Source organism: Ictidomys tridecemlineatus, chromosome 4, assembly GCF_052094955.1.
Source record: "Ictidomys tridecemlineatus isolate mIctTri1 chromosome 4, mIctTri1.hap1, whole genome shotgun sequence".
In the NCBI taxonomy this organism is placed as follows: domain Eukaryota; kingdom Metazoa; phylum Chordata; class Mammalia; order Rodentia; family Sciuridae; genus Ictidomys; species Ictidomys tridecemlineatus.
The window spans coordinates 59,407,582-59,424,571 of record NC_135480.1 but is presented as its reverse complement, the minus strand read 5'-3'; the positions used below and the strand labels follow the sequence as shown (position 1 = coordinate 59,424,571).

The 16,990-nt window shown below is 37.1% G+C and overlaps 2 protein-coding genes across 2 annotated transcripts; both read right to left on the bottom strand.

Annotated features, from left to right (window-relative positions):
* Positions 1-1,935: 1,935 nt before the first annotated feature.
* On the bottom strand, positions 1,936-2,901 carry Or51g1 (olfactory receptor family 51 subfamily G member 1). Its single transcript, XM_005323107.2, has one exon. The coding sequence runs from the start codon at positions 2,899-2,901 to the stop codon at positions 1,936-1,938; it is 966 nt and encodes a 321-aa protein (XP_005323164.1).
* A 10,836-nt stretch (positions 2,902-13,737) lies between these two features.
* Positions 13,738-14,679, bottom strand: Or51a4 (olfactory receptor family 51 subfamily A member 4). Its single transcript, XM_005323106.2, has one exon. The coding sequence runs from the start codon at positions 14,677-14,679 to the stop codon at positions 13,738-13,740; it is 942 nt and encodes a 313-aa protein (XP_005323163.1).
* Between the last annotated feature and the right edge of the window lie 2,311 nt (positions 14,680-16,990).

Below are 16,990 nucleotides of genomic sequence, written 5' to 3'. Positions count from 1 at the left end.
CCTTCTTCTGACTCTAGGTAAAGTTCTAGAGGAGGACACCTCTACCGATATATATAAATATATAGTGTTATAATTCTCTCCTCCTGTATCTAGACATATGTGTAATATACTGAAGCAGGCCAGAGACCCCCACCCAGAAGACTCTTATCATAATTAAGCAGAAACCCCCACCATATTTTTGTCATGTAAATTCCTCTTCTTATCAGAGAGGTTTTTTATTTTTTATTTTTTTGCATAGAATATCAGCTATCAGCAAAAATCTGCAGAAGGTAATGTGTTTTGTAGTTTCCTCTTTGTTTATAAATGCTAGGTTTGCAGAAAAAAAGATGTGAAACCCCTGTCTATCTAAAGGATAGAAGGAAATGCACTTTTTATATGAACCTCCTAGTCCCCTAACCTCCACTGGATATGAAGTTCAAAGTATTTCTATACTTATGGTTCAAAGGAAGAATTCTTAGGTGAGAGCCACCTCTGAACCCTGCAGTCAATAAAACTGCTTCCAGAAAATTCCTCAAGTGTCCAGCCTCTTCTGTCCCACTGCAGTACAAAAATGATTCACACAAGCTAGCTAATTGGGACATATGTACCAACACAAATAAAGGTGGCACAGAAACTATGCACTGTGGGGACATAAACAAAAACAGTAAGAAAGAACCACAGCAGCCTGTGTGAATGTGTTGTATGACTTGGCTGAGCCCAGAGATGAGGGAAATTCCTCACAAAGAAACAAAACATTACATGGTTTTCTCTCTCCTTTCCACCCTTGCAATATACATAATAACTAAAGGAAGAAGTCAAGACGCTTGATTAGAAGATGCTTGATTAGTATCTCACATGGAAAGCTATAACCCTCAGCCTCTGTTGCCTTTTTGATTATCCAGGAATATTTTCATATTATTTCAATTTGGTTCCTTTCCTCAGACTTCCAGGGCATTTGCTCCTTTTCTTACTTTTGTGCATGTGTCCTTAGCAAGTACCCTTCGTGAAATGCCATCACTGGGAGTGTGAGTGTGGATATTTGCAAATAGGTTGCCAATGAATAAAAATTATGATTATTATAATAACATAACAAAAATGTTAAGAGGTAAATTAAGAGTGATCATCAATTAAATTCCACTTACCAGAGGATTTGAAAGATGAAACTTGTGCTACTGTTTTGAATTTTCTTTAATTTTGGGGGGGGGCAGTACTGGGGACTGAACTCAGGGGCACTCAACCACTGAGGCACATTTCCCAGACTTCTTTTTTTGCATTTTATTTAGAGACAGGGTTTCACTAAGTTGCTTAGCACCTCACTTTTGCTGAGGCTGGCTTTGAACTTGTGATCCTCCTGCCTCAGCCCCCTGAGCCGCTAGGATTATAGGCATGTGTCACTTGAATTTTCCTACATAAGAACAGTTAATATTTATTGAGAATTGTATGTTTGTCAGGCACTGTGTTAGCGATATGCATGCATGAATTTTCTCATTTAATTGTCACTTCATCTCTCTAAGGAGAAAAGGTATAATGATCCCTTTTTTTTTTTTTTGAGGTACTGGTAATTGAACTCAGAACCATGTACATGCCAGGCAAGTGCTCTATCACTGAGTTATATCCCCAACCCTTTATTTTATCTTGAAAAGTGTCTCACTAAGTTCTGTCTTAAACTTTCAATCCTTCTACATCGGCCTCCTGAGTAGTTGGGATTACAGGTATGTGCCACTGCTCCCAACTTTACTTCTATACTCATTCCTGAATTAAGGAAACTAAAGACCAGAGAGCTAGGTAATTTTCCAAAGGTTACACAGACTATTTATTTCAGAGCTAATTAATTATTTTTTGTTGGTAATTAAGAGAATGTTATTTTTTCACAGCATATGTGAAATAAATAAACAAAAACAAACAAACAAATAAAACAACAAACAACGTGGTGAACTTTTTTATCTTCCTGCTAACTTAGTCCTTTTGAAAACACCTAAGTGATTTTACAAACTCAAACTTCTTAACAATACGTTGGCGGATTTGCTTGGTCTTGATGCTATAGACAATGGGGTTCATGAGGGGTGGTACCAACAGATAAACGTAAGACATAAGAAGGTGCACAATGCGGGGCAGATGTTCACCAAAGCGATGCACAAGAGACAAGCCGATCATGGGGATGTAGAAGAGCAGCACAGCGCAGATGTGGGAGATGCAGGTGTTGAGGGCCCGGAGGCGCTCCTGGTGGGAGGCGATGCTCAGCACAGTGCGCAGGATGAGAGCATACGACAGGAATATGAGCAAGGAGTCCACACCAACGGTGCAGGCCACCACAAAGAGCCCATAGATGTGATTGACAATGATGCTAGAGCAGGCCAGCTTCATGATCTCCAGGTGCAGACAATAGGCATGGGCCAGCACGTGGGAGCGGCAGTACTGGAAGCGCTTAAGGAGGAATGGCAAGGGGAGGATGAGCAGGGCACTTCTAAGCACTGAGCTCAGCCCCATCTTGATGATACGCGCAGGCGTCAGGACACTGGAGTAGCGCAGTGGGTTGCAAATGGCCACGTAGCGGTCAATGGACATGGACAACAGCACCGAGGACTCCACCAGAGACAAGGTGTGGATGAAGAAGAGCTGAGTGAAGCAGGCAGGGATGCCAATCTCTCTGGCATCAAACCAGAAGATGCCCAGGACGGTGGGCAGTGTGGACAGGCAAAGGCCCAAGTCGGTGAGGGCCAGCATGGCCAGAAAATAGTACATGGGCTCATGGAGGGTGGCATCAGTTCGGATGATGTGCAGGATGGTGAGGTTCCCAAGGATAACTGTCACGTAGATGGAGCAGAAGGGAATAGAGATCCAGCCATGGAGATCTTCCAGACCTTGAAAGCCTGTCAGAAAGAAGGTGGCTTTTTGGAGGCTGCTGTTGTAAGGAATGGTCATGACTTTACAATTTTAGATTCACCAACCTGCAATATAGAATGAGATTCCTGAAGATTGACAGGGCTGATTTCTCAGGTCTAGTGAGTCAGGAAGGGTCTGTAGATGGCACGGGAGAGAATTGGGGCTCTGGATCAATTAGACTTTTCCAGGAGTTTCAGAAGGGGAGTTTTTACAGGGATTTCTACAACCCATGAGAGCCATCAGATTCTCCATCAATGTTGGCCTCTTAGTAGTTTAATTATGTCACCTCAGATAACACTTTTTAAATATGTTACCTCCTGAAAAAAAATCCCCCAATTCAATAACTGAAGTATTTAGAAATCTATATCATATATACGGGGAATTTGTACTATACATCACTTTACATAATTTCAACTAGGATCAGGTGTCTACAGTGTGCCTTCAAATGTATTTATAACTTGCCTAGCCTTTAGGAGAGTTCAGAGGGAGTGTTTAGTAAATGTTTATTGAACTCTTTGAAATTGAAACTTGTTACCAGAGAGATGTATTTCCTGAATCTACATGACAGCTTTTGGTAGGTTAGGAGGTCAAATGTAGTATGTAAATCTGAAGACTGGAACTGAGTAACATCATAGAAGAACCTGGGCCTTCAGGAAAAAAATTAATTCTAGAAAAGGGGACAGGATAGATGTGTATCTCTGATATCAGACTGATTAAGCTGGTCTTCTGTGTGGAGACGAGAATGCAGAAGAGGTGTGCATCAAATCTGAGGCACAAGAAATTAAGAAGAGAAATCTAACATAGCTGGTAAAAAGCCTCTAATCCTTAGCATAAGATGAGGAAACTAAATCTGAAGGACTTGGAGTCAGCTGTGTCTCTGGGGCTTGTGTACTGTGACAACAGGTATAGATTCTTCAAATGCATGGACTGGGTTGTCGTTTGCTCTCCCTGAAGAAGTTTTATTCAGTTACACTGAAAAATGCTCTATTGTGTTCTATACATGCAAATGCAATGCAACTAGTATATTATTTATCACATGCATAAGAAGTTTAAAATAAGTAATATTTATTAAATATGCTATAGACTTGTTACTTTTTGAAATGTCTAATGTGAATTGTGTCATTCAACTCTGACACCAATATTACCATATAGGTTCTATTCTCATGAGCAGAGTTTGGAAATCATGGCACAGAGAGGTAAAGCAATTGGGTAAGTCTGCAGAGAAAGTAAGGGCTAAGGGGAAAATCCCAACCCTGGCAGTATAGTCTGGAGTTTACATGATCACTTTACAACATATTTTCTACTACGATGGCATACCAACTTAACTGTCACAAGAGTTAGACAATTAAAAAGCAAATTAAAAAACTTAAAATTTCCTACCTTGGCAAGCATGTGTACAGAGATTTCCATTATATAAAAAATGATTAATGAACTGAAATGGATAACAATAGAGAGGTAAAATGTTTGGGGGACTGAATTCAGTTTTGGACATGCTGAACACAAGTTTACAAAAGAATTCCTGCTGTTATGTGGTGGTGCCCATCTGTAATCCCAAAATCTTGGGAGGCTGAAAAAGGAGGATTGAAAGTTCAAAGCCAGCCTCAGCAATTACATGAGATCTGTCTCAAAAAAGAAAAAGGGATAAAAGGTTTGGAGACGTGGCTCCGTGGTTAAGCACCTCTTGGTTCAATCCATGGTACCAATAAGGAAAAAAAAAAAAAAAGAAAAGAAAGAAATTCTTGGTGAGAGAGTCTAGAGGATGTGATGTGTACTGATATTTGGTTTGAGTGAGAGCTTGAGTTATAGGATGTGTGCCAAGTGTATGGGAAAAAATGCTAGGAGACGAAATATGAGGAGGACGGAGAGGGGCTCAAATCACAACATTGCAAACAATTTAAGTGAAGATAGTATATAATATAGAAGTTAGAAAAATCTACAGATGAAATACAGAAAGAAATACAGGAAATTGAGGTATTCTTTCAAAAGTCTTCCCTTTTCTTAGTAAGTTAGAGAGATGTCGAAGAACTAAAAATAATTTAAAAAAAAAGAATAAATGTCTAGCTTGGTTTGACAATGTCACATAGTGACAGAATTGCAGGTCTTCTATCACAATCCATCTGCAACTTAAAACTGCCTTACCAGCATGATATGAGGATTTAGCAAGTAGCCAGGACGGAGAGCTCAGTGTGTGTTTCTGATTCCAAATGCCCAGTCCCTCTGTGTTCTAGACTATTCTCTGTGTGATGCTGCCTGCAATCATACCTGAGCACCAATAGCTGAAAAGAACAGGACTCAGAAGACATACTTCAGAACTCAGGTTGCACTGTAGCTTGGCTACAAGATATCCCGTATTTAAAATGTGAGGATTTTTGAAATGTCCAGGAGTTTCTCCTTGGGGACTTTTTCTGAAGCTGAGAATTCCCGGAAGAGTATTCATGGTTCTTAGCTGATGAGAAGCCCTAAAACATGGGCATCAAGGGAAAACAGGTACGGAGGGAAATCTATACTGTGTGTGTGCAAGGGTTACCTTCAAGATATTAGTATGTTTCTAGTTGTGGATTCCATGTTTTGAAACTATATATTAAACACCCAGCTAGACATGGAGAGCAGGGTGGAGGGAGAAAGAGAGAGATTTGATTCAGATAAAAGATAAAGCTGATCAGCCTTACTTCTGATTCTTTTTTTCTTTCTGTCTTTGCCCCTCTCTCCTTCTTTGCCTCCCTTCCTCCCTCCCTACCTTTCTTCCTTCCTCCTTTCTTTCTCTCTTTGCTTTCTTTCTCTCATAGTCCTGGGGATGGAATAAACCTTGGGGTGCTCTACCTCTGAGGTACACCCCAGCTCTTTTTATTTTTTGTTTTGAGACAGGGCCTTGCTAAGTTGCTGAGGCTGGCCTCAAACTTGTGATCCTCCTCCATCAGCCTCAAGAGTTTCTGAGATTTTGAACTTGTGACACCACCGTAGCTACCTCTGACACTTTTAACCAAATGATTGTGTGACCAAGGACAAATTACTTAATCTCTCTGAGATTATTATTTCTTTGTTTTAAGTGAGGAATACACCCCCTCCTTTTTTCAACATGGATTTTGATACTATCAAGAATTCTCATCTGTTTTAGAGTCAACTGATTTGGTTTGAGGTTAGGGAGAAGGAAGGAAGTTCTTGGTCTTTGGTCTTAAACTATTGGTTTCTTAGTTACTATTAGACACTCCTGTGTTGTCCTCCCAGTATACGTGATTTGAGTCACAATTCAGAAACTCATACTCTAAATACTGATTTAATACCTTCAAATAGTTCACTTTTTTCAATTACCAATTACCAAGACTTCTTCTAAGATCAATTTAAATGATTGATACATACACCTGAACAGGACAGCTGATACTTAATGCATTCTTGGTAAATACTTAATAGTATTTAAAGTAATTAGTAAAGTGAACAAGATCTTAGTTTTCCAAGAACTGATAGATGGGTTTGCTTTACTTTTAGGAGAGATGTTACTATTAAGTCTAATTTTTGATTAAAACTATTTTAGTGGTCAACACATATGATAAAATCATTAATAAGTATTGCTTATTATATTTAATATTATTTATATTCACAACCGCATTTATTATTTAAAGTGTATTATTATTAACTTCATATATTTTAACTCTTTAAGAAATGCTAAAGTGTTATTAAACGAGAAAAGCAAGCAAAATATAAATATAAATAACTAGAGGTTATTGCTAAAGCTAAAGTTGAAATTAATAATATTGGAAAAACACATAGGAGGGAGAAGAGACAAAGACTATTGCAAGTCCTAGTTGTTTGAGAAATGCAAATGTTGTTCAATATGAAGAATTCCGCAAATTCATATGCCATCCTATGATTATATGAATTTGGAGATAAGTAAGAGACAGGATTCTAAAAGGGTTCCCAACAAGAGGCTATATACAATCCTTTTGCCAAAGGCCTGTTGAGTTATTGACATAAATTTCTGGATGTCTAAATGTCTGCCTACACTGGTCTGCCTCAAATGCAGTTAGTGCATCTTTATATAATCTCTGCTACCTCCTGATGCTGGTCAACTGAAGAGCTAGAGTGATTTGCTCATGTCTAGAGAGTAGAAAGAGGAAGAAAGAAAGAATCAAGACAGAAACAAACAAAAACTCCATGTATATGCACTCACGAGACATGGAATGTCATGTATGTATCAGTAAAAAATCAAAACACATTATAGTAATTAAGAAATTGATGAAGACTGGGTAAATTGAGGTGTCCAGGGTATGTGACTCTTTAAACACTTTTAAGCAAGCATGTTTAGAGGCTGAGTCACAGTAGTTTTTAGCAAAGAAATTAAAAAATAGGACATACATAAGGTATAGTCAGGTCATTAGAAGAAGTAGGAAGGTGATACATTGATTTATTTATTTTTTTAGGGACTTAGATTAAGTTTTGTTAGAGTAGTGATATTCCTCTTAGGGATGAGAATGAGATAAGTTGTAGAATATATACAGAAGACGTGATGTCACATGGCAAAAAATGAAATCACTCATGTTTCACTGCTTTTAAAGGATGAAGTATGTATATATGCTGTAGATAGTGGAGAGCCTGAGAAATGTTGGGCTTAATTCTCCCTATTCCATTCCTTCCTTGGTTGCTGAGAGGAATGGATGTGGGAACTGAACTGAAATGCAAAATAATTATGGCTTTCCAAGTCCTATCTGATGATAAGCTTAGATAGTAGTTTCTGTGACACCATCATGAACAGCGCAGGATGGTCTTCACTGCTCAGCAATGAGGATGCATGGAAATGCAGGGGAGATCCACACTGATCTATGGTTTATAGTTATGAAACTGAATGTAAAAGTAAAGAAGCAATTTTACTTTTAGGAGAGATGTTACTATTAAGTCTAATTTTTGATTAAAACTATTTTAGTGGTCAACACATATGATAAAATCATTAATAAGTATTGCTTATTATATTTAATATTATTTATATAATAATATATAAAATTCTGTCTCTGATGGGCTAAAGGCAATTCCAAATTATTACCATTTTTTCAAAAGGTGGAATTGGTTTCTCCTTCCTTTGAAACTTACTTTCCCCTTTAATGTGTAACTAAGAGGTACAGTAGAAGTGACTCTATACCTTGCCAGGTACAATGTTTTAGATTTAGAAGCTTCCAACCTGCTTCCAGGAACACATTACTTTCTCTTATAGTACTCCTTTGAATCCAGTCATCATGTTATTAGAAGTCCAAGATTTGTGTAGAGGTCACATGCTGGAGTTTAGCTAAATTCAACTCTGGCAACCAACATCAACTGGCAGCTATAGGTGTAACCATTTTACAAGTGCATCCTCCAGCCACTCTGAAGGTGCCTAAGTGGTGCCGTGTGGAACAGAGATGAGGTTTCGCTGCTGAGCTGTGAACAGATTACAAAACTATGAGTAAATGAAAGATTATTGTTGCTGTACGTCGCTAGCTTTTGTGTAACTTGTACATCATACCTGAAAGATGGTTCCTTGTTGAGGAATCTTATTTTCCTTGCAGTTGAGTTCTTCTCATGCTGAAAGGAGACCTCAAAGACACTTTCTCAGCCTCCTCAAATCTTAACTGTACTCACTACTCTCCTTTGTCAAAATAAACATCATTATCAATATCTAATCATTTGAAGATTGTTATTCACCATACTTATTCAAAACATTTCAAAACTGAAAGCATATTTTCTTGTTAGTGATATAAAACAAACATAATGACATTGAAGTATGCATTGGGCACAGAAAAAGCGTTAAATGTGGTCATAAATAAGCAACAAGAAAGTTATTTCTCTGTGATGTTAAAGTCTGTGTGTGTGTGTGTGTGTGTGTGTGTGTGTGCGCACAACTTTTTGGACTTTGTATATTACATTTTTCACTGGGCTAGCTGCGGATATGAAGTAGTGAATAAAATAGGCAGTCACTGCTCTCCTGAAACTCATATTCTAACACCAAATAATTGTATAATATATTTTTAAAAATAATTTATGAATGATATCTAGGATTCTAGGATTATAAGGAAATAATTCTAGAATTAAGGAAATAATCCTTAATATATATGATATTCAGAACAAGTACAGGATTTTGAGATTACAAGAAAATGATCCTAGAATATAAAGAAATAATCCTTAATATATATGATTTTAAGAACAAATACAGGAAGATTGACATTTAGGAGAAATTATAATATCTATCTAGGTTGGAAGTGATCTGGGAGGGTTTAATCATGAAAATGTGACCCCATCTGGATTCAAGATTGAGGAAAAAAGTAAAAGCCTCACTAATTTTGTTTAGATAATAAAAATTGTTCGTAAGCCAATCTCAGAAAACTGAAGGTCGAATATTTTCAGTGATATATAGATACTAACCAAAATAAGGAGAGAGGGAAAGAATAGATGTTCTATGGATTAGACAATGGTGAATGAAGGGAAGGGAGTGGGTAGGAAAAGGAAAGACAGTGTGTCCCAAGCCATCCATGGTCTGTTTGTGTGAGCTATGCACATTTGGGCATATGAGGGGACTTTTCTGGCATTGAGCACTCTTTGGGCTGTGTGATGCAAATGTGCCTTTCCTCTCAATCTGCCTGTGTTCCCACACAGCACCTGAGATGGGTATGACTTGCTAAGATGTCAATCAATCTGCTGACCACAAGACATCACCAAGCAAGACTCCACCCTTCGAAACCCTACCCCTTGCCTTATTTAGGAAGAATATTCTATCCAATGTCTTCTCCCCAATAAATAGGAGGGTTTTGGGTTTTCTCTCTCTCTTGCTCTTTCCAATGTTGCCCAGTGTGAAGCTGACTCTTGGGGTCACTGAGCTGTCCCACTCTCATTCTTAGAAATCATGTTGGTGTGCTGCATGGTTTTTTCACCGTTTTCTTAGTTATTGATACAGCCAACTCCTTTGAACGCAGCTCATTTTGCCAGCCCACCCAGCTGGTGACAACAGTGGAATGAATCTGATATAATTTTACTATGTACATATATGAATATAACACAGTGAATCCAACCATTGCATACATTCACAAGAATGGGATCCTAATTAGAATAAAATATTTTATTGACATATATACTAAAAAAGTAAGAAGCAAAAATCTTTCAGTTTTCCTTTATAGGTCAGATTTTGAGATGTATAATCTGAAAATCTAAGATCGCCAAGGTACTAAGGGGATTTAGGTTTTTGAGTTTCACAAGACATTCTTGTATAATTATATCAAAATGGATTCTACTATCATGTACAACTAAAAAGAACCAATAAAAAATAAAAATGGATGCTCCTTAGAAACATGCTTATAATAAACTTATTCTAACAAGTGGGAGTAAAATATATGGGAAAACTGAGTATGTATAAATGACAAGATAAATGTATTTCTTTTTACAAAGACCATTAAAATAAACAATAAAATTTGGTTTTTTGAAGGTATTTAAAAATAATAACCTAGATAATAGTGTAGGAGATTCATATAACTCCAAAACAATAGCATTGTTAGCTTGAATTTATATCTGGAAATGTTTTTTATATGCAGATTTTAAAGTTAGCAAGTGTGTGTGGGGTGTTCTGGGACTAGACAGATCACTCATAGCATTACTATGAGCTTTAAAACAAACAAACAACAACGACAAACAAACAAACAAAAAAAAACCAAAGAACCATTTTAGCTCTTAAGGATTTTATTACTTCAGACAACAATGTAGGAGCAGAATGTTTTCAAGAGAGGTATTGACATAGGCCCTTTTCTCATAGTGTTTATTGGCATATATCCTAAAATGTAAGAAGCAGAATCTTCCAGTTTTCCTTTGCATATCAGATTTTCAGATGCAAAATCTGGGAATCCAAGATTGCCAAGGTACTAAGGGGATTCAGGGTTCTGAGTTCCACAAGACATTTTTCTTATGAATTCTGAGTTTAAAACCCAAGACTCTATTATGCTTTCTCCAAGCCAAACATTCAAAGTCTAGCTAGCTGTTACCTATGCATTTATTCCCTTTCTGGTTGCTTTGATCAACTTCTTTTTGTTGTTTCCCCACAGCCTTTTCTCAGATTTGACGGATTTTCACACAGTACATAATGGAATTCATTGAGGGTGGCACCAGGAAGAAAGTTCTCAGCCATGAGGATGGGGTCATGGAGCATGCAGTCTTCTAGAAACAGTGGAGCATGGCTGCTCTCAGCCTGGGCACTTGGAAGATGACACCACACGGATGTGAGAGAGAGATGCAGGTGTTGAGAGCCTTGAACTGCATTCTGAGGGTGGCCATCCCCAGTACTGTCTTTACAATCACGTAGGAGAAAGTAATAAACACAAAATACAGCACAGTAGAAAATGCAGCAGACAGTCCCTAGAGCAGGGGAATAAATAAACTTATTCTAACAAGTGGCTGGGAGAGCAGGTTTTGATAACAGGGTTTCAGCTATTGCAAGAAAACAGACAGTGGAAGAATAAAAAGAACTTTCTTAGAAGTCATCAAGACCTCTGTTTGATAACTCTGGAACAGGCTAAAATTGTATCACACAGGGCCACATACCAGTCAGATGCCACGTGAACAGGTAGATTAAAACTTCTTGGGCAAAGCAGGAAGCTGCATAAATTTCATGAACATCAAACAAGAATAATCCCAGAAGGTTGGTAAGGAAGAGAGAGACAGCCCTAGGTCAGAGACAGAGAGCATGGAAAGGAAGCAGTACATGGGCTCATGAAATCTTGGCTCGGTCTTCTCCCACTCCAAGAAATTAAGAAACATGGGTACTGTGTCCAGCACTGCATGTCCAGTACATTCCACAGAGAGTGAAATTGAGTTAGAGTTTAATAATATTTGTTCAGTTAAATATAACTTTAATAAAAGTTGAAGACAGTAATAATTTTCTCCATTCTTCATGCTAAAATCCATCTATTCAATCATATGACATGTCTGTGATTTATGCTTGTTTGCTTTATTTTAGGTTACTCAAGTCTGTGTTCCTCAAAGAACAAAACATATCAGCCTCTTTTAATACACAAAATACAATTTTCTGGCTGTTTGTCTAAGAGAGTGATTATCTTTTCCAAAGTCAATACCTTTGTGGGCTCCCCACAAACCATTTTCTTAGATGTTTGTTGTTTAATCACTTCTCATCTTATTAGTAGAGACTGATGAAGTTCTTCACTTTGTTCTGCCTCACACTGGAAAAATGTAGGCTTCCATTTCCTTCAACTAATGAAGCATTCATCTAGTGCTTTGTTGTGCTACAACCTCAACCCCCTGCCTGTGCTCCTGAGGTTACAGAAAATGTATCAGGATGTGGCTAAACACTTCAAACTCAGAAACGCTGCCTTAATCTGATGATAGATTTTCCTATCTGAGAAAAGCTTTATGGAAAGATTTGCAATTATGAATCTGAAAGCTCAAAAGGTTGAATAAGTTGGAACTGTTCTGTTGGAACTGTTCTGGGGTATTAAAAATAAGGTTTGAATCGTTGTTTTGACCTCCTGTCTGTGTGAAGCTGAATAAATCAATCTCTTAGAGTCTCAGTGTCTTCAACGGAAACAAATGGGAAGAAATACCTGATGAAAAGCTGGGTCATTTTAAGAATCATAAAAAAAATATGCCTTAAGCTCATCCAGGTGGCAGGAGGATTTCCAGTTCAAAACCAGCCTCTGCAATGGCAAGGTGCTAAGCAACTCAATGAGACCCTGTCTCTAAATAAAAATAAAATATAGGGCTGGGGATGTGGCCCAGTGGTTGAGTGCCCCTGAGTTTAATCCCTAGTAGGCCCCTAAAAGAATTATGCCTTAAAATATGTATAACATATCTTGCATGTAGTAGAGGTTCAAAAACTGTGCTTATATCTGTTAAAATTTTGTTATTTGCTGTGGTATACTATCCAGATCTAGGCCAATTATTATTCTTTAATATTTGACACTTTCAGAAATTCCCTTTTAGGTTACCTGAGAATAAAAATGTAGGAGACTAGGATTGATGTGTTTTGTAGAAAAGATTTAATTCAATGAGTCATAAGAAAAGGCTAAATAAAATTGTTTAAATGGTATAAAAGAGATGCCAAGTTAGGAAAGGAAACTGGACTATTTTTATCCATAAGAACAAAGACAGTATAATTTTCTTTAACATCATACCCTATTTTCAAAATCTTTGAGCATTTGTGATATGCTAATACTTGGGATACTCAACTTACAATAATTTTGTCCTACCTTATTGGAATTTTTCAGAACTCTTCAACATACAATTTTTTACATGATCTTATTTTCTTTTTAATTCATTAGCAATTATTTATTGAAATCTACACTGCATTAGAAATGTTATAGACATTAAGTTTATAAAAATAAATAAAACATATAGTTGTCTCCAATCATTGACAGCACATTTTGTCAGTAAGTAAACATAAATGATATAAACATAAACATATAATAGCAATTGCAAATAACAAGCATAATGACCAATATAGAATAGCATAGCAATAAAAGATAAAATAGAAGGTTTTAGGTAACCCATGGTAAAATTAAATGTAAATTTTTAAAAAATGAATAGAAAAGAATTCCATGAAATTGAAGTCAAGCACCTTTCAATAAAAGGGATCTCATATGAAAACTCACAAGAAATGAAAAACTTTGTAAATTTATCAATTTTTCAGAAGACTTGTATAGTTGTAGTTTGATGATTATCTGATGATGCTGGTTAACAAACATCATAAAACAACTCTTTTCATTCTAGCTGTCTGAGATGGGAACTTCAGATAATGCACTTCTTCTTATATCTCTAGTTCTATGCCCATTGTAAGAATTCAAAGTGAATAAAACAATTCTTAAACTTACCTTATCTCACTCACCAAAGACTTCCCCCCATTGTTATCACATATCACTATTATATCCGCTTCTGACACAATTTTGCTACAACTCTAACCCTGATTTGCCTAGTTTTCACACAATAAACAATTGGGTTCATCAATGGAGGTACAAGTAAGAGAACATTTGCCATGAGTACATTAATGAGGGGAGAGACATGCTGGGCAAAGCGATGGACAATGGCCAGGTTGATGATTGGCAGATAGAAGATAACCACAGCACAGATGTGTGAAACACAAGTATTGAGGGCCTTGAGCTGCTCCTTCCGGGATGCAATTCCCAGCACAGTCTTGAGGATCAAGATGTAAGACACAACAATGAGCATGAAGTCTACCATAAGGCAGAGTGCCCCAAAAAAGCCATAGATGACATCGATTCGGTTGTCAGAACAGGACAATTTCATGACATCCTGGTGGAGGCAGTAGGAATGGGATAGCTGGCTTTTCTTACAATATCTCAAGCTTCTCAGAGTGAAGGGGAATGGTAGAACCAGGAGGATACTCTTAAAGGAGAACACTATTCCTATTTGGGCAACTCGGACTGATGTAAGGATGGAGCTATATCGCAGAGGGTTGTGGATGGCTAAGAAGCGGTCAAATGACATGATCAGGAGGATTGAAGACTCCAGTGCTGTGAATCCATGGATGAAGAATTCCTGGGCAAAGCAGGCATTGGCTGAAATTTCAGGAGCATTGAACAAGAAGATCCTCAACATGGTAGGCAGAGAAGACAAAGACAAACCCAAGTCAGACAGGGACAACATAGAAAGAAAATAGTACATAGGCTCATGTAAGGAGGGCTCTGTCTTGATGATGAAAATGATGGTGCAGTTTCCCAGAATAGCAATAAGATACATGCTGCAAATAGGGATAGAGATCCAGATGTGTGCATGTTCTAGCCCTGGCATCCCAACCAAGAGGAAGGTGGTGATTTCAGCATATGATGTGTTGGTAATGGCCATGATGTATTCAGAAGGCTCTGCAATGAAATGTACAAGCACTTATGTTAGGAAAATATAAAATTCTGGAAATTTTGCAGGAAAAAAAAGCAACATTGGAATTTAAGGGTTCTTTAATTCTTTTTGACAGAACAGAGAATTCTTGTAGCTGTCATATGGAGGCAAATGAATGCCACATTAGACTAGAATCTCCCTGTGTCATAAATTGGGGAAATTATTTTTGGCCATGTTTTTCCTGTACAAAAACTAAAATTGAATTTTTTATGAAGATATGTATTTGATTTCATTTTCCCTGTAAAATATCAGTAAACCCAAATCAATTAACCTGGAGTTCTACTATTTCTTGCTTTTAGATCCTACAGAAGATGGACCAGCAGGCAGGAATAATTTCTAGAATGACGCTACATGTGAACAAAGGAATCTAAATATCTTCCTAACTCTAATAACTCCTACAAAGTATGTTTTTCTATCAACAAAACTGCCATAGGTTTTATCTTAATGACATGACTTCTGAATTCCTCTTCTTCCTGTATATGAAGGTCTGTGTGGCTAATTGCCAAAAAAATAGAAGTAAAATGCAGAGATAAATGAGAGTATCTGAGTACTTACTAGTAAGTGATGAGCAATTGTGAGAGAAGTCAAAGAATCCCAGTATAAAAATCCAAGATATTTTACTGAACTCTTGCAACTCAGTAGTCTGGGAACCAGTACAGACTTTTAAACCATTTTGAGTCTTCTTTTCCTCCCTTGATAGCTGCAAGGCCTGCCTCCCTGGCCTCGAGGGTATGCTGCTGCCTGTCTTGCCACCCCCGGCTCCTCCTGATACACTAGGGCTTGTCTCTTCCTTTTCTAATTGCTTTAGAATCCCTGAGTTCTCTGGGGATTGCAGCCAGGCTGGATCTACTCTGAGAATGAAAACAGTAATTTTCAGATGCAATAAATCCACAGAAATAATTGATAATGCAGAAATAAAATAAACACCTAGGCCTGAAAATATAACTGCTTTGGCTGGAGAAAGGTTGTTAATAACCAAGTACTGGAAAGATACTGTGCATCCATAAAGAAGATAGGATACTTCTGCTAGACTTCTGGCTGATATGTTACCCCTCCACCCAGGTCAGAGACTAAGCATAGGTGTTATTAGATGAATTTGTGCACTCAAAAAAGCACTGCAAGGAAAAACACCTGCAGACATATATTTTTAGTGTAGACTTTACTCTTGATGCTTGGGATCATCACTCCAGGTACTCTGGGCACCACTTAGAACCAGCTTGTCCAACACAGGCTCCATTTTCTCCCTTCCCAAATCTTCCCTTTTCAAGGCACCTATCACATCAATAATACTTTAGGCTTAAGAATTTATGAGTCCAAAGTCTAGCTCTTTTCACATTTTTATATAGTACTGCCCAATATTTATTGAAAATATGAAGTATTTCACTTACTGAGTTTCACTGCTAAAGGATGACTTTGAATCATATAAGTTTTGAAATAATGGTAAGTTATATTGTTACCTTCATTTTTACTAATGAAGAAAGTGTTTCTCAAGGAGATCAAGTAATCCATTCAAGATCACATAAGGGTTGTAGGGTAGAAGTAATTCAAAAATTTAGATCTGTTGTATTCCTAATAACTAAATTCATAGCATGCAATCTGGAGGGTTGCACTATATTTAGGATACTGAGTACTGAATGCATTGCTGTAATTCTGTATTACTTTCAGCATTCTAAACCAATTGCTAGTTATTTCTTGGGAATAATATAAAATATTTGGTCTTATATTTGTGAATTGGCAACAAAGAAAATCATACTAGTATAGGTATCCTAAGGATATGATCTTGAGAAAAAAATTATTCATTCTATGGATTAAAAATATGGTATATATACACAAAGGTATATGTAGAAACAAGCCATAAAGAATTAAATCATGGCTAGTAAATAGATGGAACAGGAGACTATCATGCTAAGTGAAATATGCCAATCTCCCACAAAACAAAGGTAGAATGTTCTCTCTGGTATACAGATGTTAATTCACAATAAGTGGGGTGGGGAATAGATGTTCACTGGATTAGACAAAGTGGAATGAAGAGAAAGCAGGGGGGATGGGAATAGGAAAGACAACAGAATGAATGGGACATAACTTTCCTATGTTCATATATGAATACAGGACCAGTTTAACTCCACATCATGGAAAACCACAAAAAATAGGAAGATATATTCCATGTAGGTATGATATGTCAAATACATTCCACTTTCTATAACTGTAAAGAACAAATAAATAATTAAAAATTTATTCATCCTCATAAATATATAGTCTT